We start from the raw sequence: 7,243 nt of genomic DNA on the forward strand, positions 1-7,243 counted from the left end.
ATGCATGTTTTTTTAATCAATTTTACTCTCATAAAACAAATAACTCTTTCATTTCTATAATTACTTAAAAAAACGTATACTATGAGACGCAGTTATAAGATCACATACTTTCATCCGTAATTATATCACTATAACAATTAATAAAAATGATTCCATTTTACAACAACTCTTTTATGTTTTGTAACAACTTTTTTATTTTAATAATTATCTTGTTGATTATATTCATTATTTTTAATAATCATAAAAAATAGACCCACCCATATGAATATATGTTTTTCCACCAGTTAATTTTTCCTCTTATAAATAATAATATTAAGATAATTATTTTTTTTGTTGGATTATGAAGACTATGTTTTTATTACTTGATGTAAAAGTGGACATGGAGATGCTATTATAACTGCATTGCCTGCCTGGTACATAATAATAGAATTATAGTTATACACATGCATATAGTAGTTTAAAGCCATTGAACTGTATAAAACATATTTAAATTAAAATGAAGTTCATTTTAAAAAATCATATAACACGAAATATAATTTTTAATCTACGCTAATTTGCTCAAAATAAACAGAAAAATTGTTCTCTACAAATATAGGTGTAACTTACTTAAAAAAGATGTAAAAAAGAAAAAGAATAAAAGAAAGATTTTGATGCAGAGAAGGTAGTAGTTTAGTTTCACCGAAATAACCCGCAGACGCAAACGTTGAAAACACACGCGCATCCATCAGCCCCAACATCACAACGGTAGATCCCTTCTCTTCCTCCTTCTTCCTTCTTCCATTTCTCTTGTTCTTCGTCTCTCTCTCTCTCTCTCTCTCAATTCCTCAATAACGCTTTTCGCATTTTCGTAACGACATTTTCTTCTTCTCCTTCGCAAATTTCCCTCGTCGTTTCGTTTTTCCCTATTTTTTCCTTCTGACGTGTTTCACACAGCGGATTTTGATTGATTAACGTATATGGTGAAATTTCAGTTTACATTGCAAACTTGTCTGAACTGGATTCAGTTATTGTTATTGTTGTTTGTTTCAAACTTTGTGCCTAACTTGGTGTGAACACATTTGTAATGTAATAGTTCGATTTTGGTGCCTTTGGTTTGAGCGTCTGTTATATGTGTGTGCTTGGGTTAATAGAGTGTAGCCATATATTATGGTATTGTCTTCTCTTCCAATTAGCACGATCACAGGGTTTGGAATTGATGCGCAGGTTACACGGTATGTCACCGTTACTTGCTCGGGTTTGTTTTAAATTTAAAACAAGATTGTTGATGGTGAGTGGTTCAACTGAACCCGTAGTTTGTTCGTAGTGAGTGATAAAGAAGTAGATACAATTAGTTAGAGTTTTAGCATGAGTGAGTTAGATTCAAGAGGAGTTGTTGGGACCACTTACTAATTGAAAGGTCGGTTAGTATGTCTGTGGAATGTGTGTATGCGATTTGGAGACAGATTTTGGAGAGATAGTGCTGATTGAAAGAGTTAACGTCTTTGTATGATGAGTTGTAAGAATTTTTCTGTCTTCATTTACGAAGCTATTATGTGATTGCTATTAGAGTATGTATTACTATGGACGTGGAAATAGGGAAGATCAGTAGTTCTTTGGAAAAGTTTGTCGTTGCTGTTTTTGAGAGGAAACTGGATCCTCTCATGCCACTCTGTTCTGCCAAGTCCTAGCGATTCTCTGGTTAGTGTAACAGTAATTAGAGAGGAGAGAAAATGTGATTTGAGGATTGAGATTTTTCTGGAGAGAGAATCCTGCTAGAGAGATGCAGCACTGGATCTGGTCCATTTTAAGAGTGGTGTACAGAGAAAACATAAAAAAGTTGTTTTACAGATTATTGAGGTTTTTACCTTGATAATCTACATTGACATTTAATGTTGTCCAATTAGAATTGGAGTTTTACCTCGGTAATGTTTACTGATATTTAATGAAATATTTATTATGATGATTATTGAGGTCAACTGCATCTGTAATTGGAGAACAACACCAGCAACACATAGAAAATACATGTATGTTTTGTCCTTCTACATTGGTGTACATGGCTTGATTGAAATACGTTGAAGAAATTGTCTCGGTCCTTAGATCTGGTATGGACAGGATCTATTTTTCGTTTTGTGGTCTTTCTTTGGTTTTTGGTTCACTCTCTGTCTAAGGTGGCTATACTATTTTACTATTGATTACTTTTTCCTTTTCATGTATGTTGTGGCTCTATATTTGTGGTGGTTTTTCTTGTTCTGTTATATTTTATCCGTTGTTCTAATAATGTCATCCTTTGCCCTTCCACCTAAAAAACAATGATAATAATTTGGCTATCTGTTGTAAAAGGTCGTTACATCCTTTATGCTCCATAAAACTACCAGCCTTTAGATGCTGACATAATTGTTTGAGAAGTGACAATATTTGAGGATATGAATTGGTTATTTGCCCCAGTATAACAACAGCTACCATCCCCTATCCCATTAGATGATGTTTTGCATAGGTAGAAAACTCAACACCATAAAAACAATCTTAATTGATTCATGAAATCATCTTGTTTCTGGTTATAAACATGGATCTGCCTGATATTTCTTATTTAACGTTTCAGTGTTCTACATTTTTTGTATCATTTAAGGAAATCAACTTATATCTTTGTTCATAATTATCTAATCTATTTTTACTTAATACCAGGGTTTGAGACTATAAAGACTTAGTGGAAGGGTAAGCTGAAGTTGAAGGAGTTGAGGGGAAAAGAGGGAGAGAAGGAGGTTGAGGTATTTATATTTGTTGACTTTTTTTTCTGTAGAATTTTCTTTCTGGATATCTAAGGAAATAAATAACAATTCCAAAAGATATAGATCACATAATTTGAAGTTTTACCTTGAAATTTTTTTAACTTGTTATCACATGGGCTGTCCTTTGCCAACATTTATTTTCGGGCATCATATAAGTTTCCCTCAAAAAATTGATGGGTTGAATTATGCATAGAAAGTCTGTGATCCTATTCCTTTTCTTCCCTGTCCATCATACTTGCTATTTTTCCAATCTAAGTTCCAACCATAGTTGGGCTCTGTCTAGTGCCTGTTTGCAAGCCAAAATTACTATCAACCTCAATTTTTACCCTCTGTACTGATGTTCCTACATGAATCAATTGAAAAATCGACCACTTTGTACCTTGATTGTTGTTATGCTAGTAAAAAGATATTTAGGACTCTGATTTTGTTTTTAACTATACTATGAGTCAAAAACAATATGCATAATATGAAACCTTTATCAGGGTTTAATAAGGTGAGAAGCTAAACAGTGAAACAATATTGCTATGGGTAGTTCAATGACTTCAATTGGAAAATTTCTGAATCTTTTAATCCGTCCGACTTCTTTCCTAAAGAGTTAATACTGTTGCTCTTCCTTTTCATATTTCTCTAGTTTTCCTTCCTGTATGCTAACCCCTACTGCGTAAGGCATACTAGAAACCCGTGGGTGCTATGCCAAGTCATGTTATAATATTTTTTGGCCTTATCTATGAGCCAAGTAAGAAGATATAATGCCTAAAGGAAAGATGCCCCTTTCCTCCTTAACATGGTTCTTTTAGACTTAGGATCCGATGACCTTAAAAAAAGTTATTCTAAAGTATGTGTGTAAAATTGAATTTTTAAGAGATGTTAAATTGAGAAGCCATTTTATTTTACAGTTATAAAAGTAATTAATTTTTAAAAGATTATCAGATTTTTGGATATTTCTGTAAAACACTGCTCCCTTTCTTGCTCTCTACTTTTTCTCCGGACAATTGGTTATGATTATTTTGAAAGGCTACTCTAGTTTTATGATCCAGTCACTTAGATTTAGTTAATAAAGGACCTTGCATAATAAGGAATAGTTATGGGGGACCCCCTGACATTTATTTTTTGTTAGAGAGAACCCAATAATCGTCAAGAATAAAAAGTTCTCATGAATTTCCTGAAATGTTTTCGTAATGTTTTTTTTCCTCCAAGCTAATCAACATGGTTAAAAAAGTTGTTGCTCTGAAGTTTCTTGCTAGGAAATTGATGTGCTGTTCAAACACAGGAAATCATATTACTAACATACTGATCTAAGCATAATGCGACCTCTGGATGCATGACAGTTAACAATTGGTTCTACAGCACTTAGCCTCTACTGATAAACTTTACGAAAAGTATGACTTTAGCATTGAAGTTTGGTTGATCACAGATTGTAACATCTTATCAGCTTCTAAGAAAAGCTGAAAATAGATTTATTTAGTCACTAATTTTTAAAAATACCTGAGGAACTATTTTTTTTTTTGTAAAATAATCTGAAAAGCTGCACTCTTATTAGTTAATAAATAAAATTTGAAGTTTTTTATGCTTCTTTCTGATAAATTTCTTTCAACAAGAAATTTTACCTATGTTGATGTGGTACAGGTTGAATTGTTATATGTGATATACTATTTAGCACTCAGTGATGAGTTTTGATATTTTAAACCTGCCAATCAATTGCCTGCTTGTTGGTTGTATAACCTGATCTGTAGTTTAATGGGCAATTATTTCCATGTATGGACTCAATTTTCAAGTATCTTTGGACAAGGTTTTCATTTCGTTTTGATTCCCACTTGTGGGATTTTTGTTTTTCTCAAGAAACAGTTGCGGAAAAAGAACCCAATATAATTTACCTTTGGGAAATGCTCTCTAACTTTCAAAAGAAGTCTTAAAATTAATATAACACTTCATTGACAGTAGTGCGTATTGCAAATGATGCTTTCAGGTACTCAAGAAAGTTTTGGTAGTTTAAATTGGAGGGCCTTGATGCCGATGGTGGACACAGTTGTATTTGCTAGAAACTGTAAAGAGTCACTTGATAAGGTAAATCTCCAATTTATTCTTGTGGAATTGCGATGTGTGTCACTGATATTCCCTTCCTGTCTTTCCGTAATTCTTTGTTAGCAGTTGCTCTTTTGTTTCTGATCCTTGTTCTCGTCTTAGGTGAAGGTGGCATTCTAGTACTGGAATGGGCCAGATTCCGTGATGATTATATATTGTTGATTTCTTTATACACACTGGCAATCCTTAGGTCTGACAGATGGCTTTACCTAGTGAAGAAGAGAAGACTGAGGACTACCTTTTCAAGATTGTTTTAATTGGTGATTCAGCTGTCGGGAAATCAAATTTACTTGCACGATTTGCCAGGGATGAGTTTTATCCTAATTCGAAGTCAACTATAGGAGTAGAGTTTCAAACTCAAAAGTTGGATATTAATGGAAAGGAAGTTAAAGCACAGATATGGGACACTGCTGGGCAGGAGAGGTTCAGAGCTGTTACATCTGCATATTATAGGGGTGCAGTTGGAGCTCTTCTGGTGTATGACATCAGCCGGCGCCAAACATTTGATAGCATAGGCCGATGGCTTAATGAACTCCACAGTAAGAATTACAATTGTCTGATCCCTTTTTTCCATTAAGTTTTTCTCATGCTTATTTTCTTTGTGTGGTTTCAAATTTAGGAAATTGTTAACTTGTCCTTCAATTTGGCACTGATAAAGTATGTGAAAACGTTATGTTATTGTTAAATGTATTTGGTTAAGATTATTTTACTGACTTCAGTTTGTTTTGGGATAAAATGTTTATAATTTCAGTTGTATGTCTGGGACAATAGCTGAAATTTTTAAAATTCTGAAAAATAAGTTGTCTTTATGAATATGAAAATTGGTGGTCTATGATTTTTCAAACTTTTTTCCCTTTTCTGCTGTAAAAGTTTATATTTTATTGGTGGCAAAGAAATTAACTATTTTAAAACCTTTTTTCGGTAATCTTATAAAAAAATGGATTCTGATATAATCGACTATTAAAATAATCAAAGCTATCTCAAAGACCACTCCTAATGACTATTTTTCTTTGTTGTGCTGAGGTTAGAATCTACCACTTACATGTACTCTTGTCCCACTAGGCTTAACCCTAGTGGGTTATGGCTTAACGGTACTTAATATGATCCTGCCATTATAGTCTTTATTCTTTCTTAAACGTGATTACGTTTCATTAGTTGACAAAACATTATCTTGTTCGATGAATCATGTGGATGCTAAATTCTGAGTTAATTGTTTTAGTTTTTCTCTTTTCTGCTTTTGAATCTTTGTATTTATGTAGTCTTGATTTTTTTTTTTTTTTTTTTTATATTAAAGTACATATAGGATACTTACATAAATCTGCACCTTGTAATAAATATGGTTTAATATTAATTAGTAAAAAAGGTCATTTTTGATTTAGGTATGTTTGGAAAAAGCTTCTCCAAAAGTACTTAGGAATGAGAATGACAATAAGTTCCTTAACATAAACATTAACTTGTACATAAATGGAAAGAAAAAGCCAAGTGAAATAGAAATAGGTGTTTACGGATAAGTTTAGTCGTAAGTATATTGATAGGCCACTTGGTTTTTATTTGTATTCTTGCTACAAAAACATGTTGTGGTTAAATATTTTGATTGTACATGTGATAAAACAAGGACTAAATGGAGTGTTTTTTTATTATTTAACAGCTCACTCAGACATGAACGTTCAGACAATACTTGTTGGGAACAAGTCAGATCTTAAAGATGCAAGGGAAGTGGCTACAGCTGAAGGGAAGGCCTTGGCTGAGGCACAGGGTTTGTTCTTCATGGAGACATCAGCTCTGGATTCATCAAATGTAGCAGCTGCTTTTGAAACCGTTGTAAAGGAGATCTACAACATCTTAAGTCGCAAGGTTATGATGTCTCAAGAGCTCAACAAATCTGTTTCCCATATTGAAAATGGAAAGACTGTTGTTCTACAAGGAGAAGGCGAAAAAGAAGAAGGAGCAGCAGCAGCAGCGGCAGATGCTGAGGCAGCAAAAGGTTGTTGTTGATCTTAGGTTCTCATAATATGTCGGCTCCAAAACTGAGTTTTTATTATAATTATTCAACCAATCCTGAAAATGTAACTCAGATATTCAAGATTTATCTTTAAATGTTTACCGGGAGATTTTGGAGTAGAAATTCTCTTTGCACTGCAAGAATTACATAAATGAGAAAAAGAAATGATAACAAGTAGCATTAAAGTGTCCAAATTTCCTTTTATTTTACGCATGCTTGTAAAACAACGTTAAATTCTCTACTATTTCAGTGCTCAACTTCGGAAGTATTTATTTTAAATATATATTTGAGGGCTATTTCGCTTACATTTGTAGCTCAACTATTTCATTTGACGGTTTAGATTTTAACTTGTAATATATTGCAAAATATAAAATTCAGAGAAAACTTCAACAAA

The 7,243-nt window shown here is 33.0% G+C and overlaps 1 protein-coding gene across 4 annotated transcripts; it reads left to right on the top strand.

Annotated features, from left to right (window-relative positions):
* The first annotated feature begins 631 nt into the window (after positions 1 to 631).
* Positions 632 to 7,037, top strand: LOC114191124 (ras-related protein RABA5a). Of its 4 annotated transcripts, none has more exons than XM_028080307.1 (5): positions 632 to 744; positions 2,662 to 2,744; positions 4,732 to 4,829; positions 4,950 to 5,386; positions 6,496 to 7,037. In XM_028080307.1, the coding sequence occupies exons 4-5, from the start codon at positions 5,047 to 5,049 to the stop codon at positions 6,840 to 6,842; spliced, it is 687 nt and encodes a 228-aa protein (XP_027936108.1). In that variant the 5' UTR covers positions 632 to 744; positions 2,662 to 2,744; positions 4,732 to 4,829; positions 4,950 to 5,046; the 3' UTR covers positions 6,843 to 7,037. The 4 variants fall into 4 exon arrangements, with proteins under 4 accessions (XP_027936108.1, XP_027936111.1, XP_027936109.1 ...); XM_028080308.1 differs by lacking the exon at positions 632 to 744 and adding an exon at positions 753 to 959; XM_028080309.1 differs by lacking the exon at positions 632 to 744 and adding an exon at positions 753 to 952.
* Positions 7,038 to 7,243: the final 206 nt, after the last annotated feature.

This window comes from Vigna unguiculata, chromosome 7, assembly GCF_004118075.2.
Source record: "Vigna unguiculata cultivar IT97K-499-35 chromosome 7, ASM411807v1, whole genome shotgun sequence".
Classification (NCBI taxonomy): Eukaryota; Viridiplantae; Streptophyta; class Magnoliopsida; order Fabales; family Fabaceae; genus Vigna; species Vigna unguiculata.

Bases quoted from the DNA above. Each gene is read 5' to 3' on its own strand.
- LOC114191124 (XM_028080307.1), top strand. From the start codon at position 5,047: ATGGCTTTACCTAGTGAAGAAGAGAAGACTGAGGACTACCTTTTCAAG. The intron at 5,387-6,495 runs GTAAGAATTACA...ATTATTTAACAG, and splicing joins ATGGCTTAATGAACTCCACA to CTCACTCAGACATGAACGTT.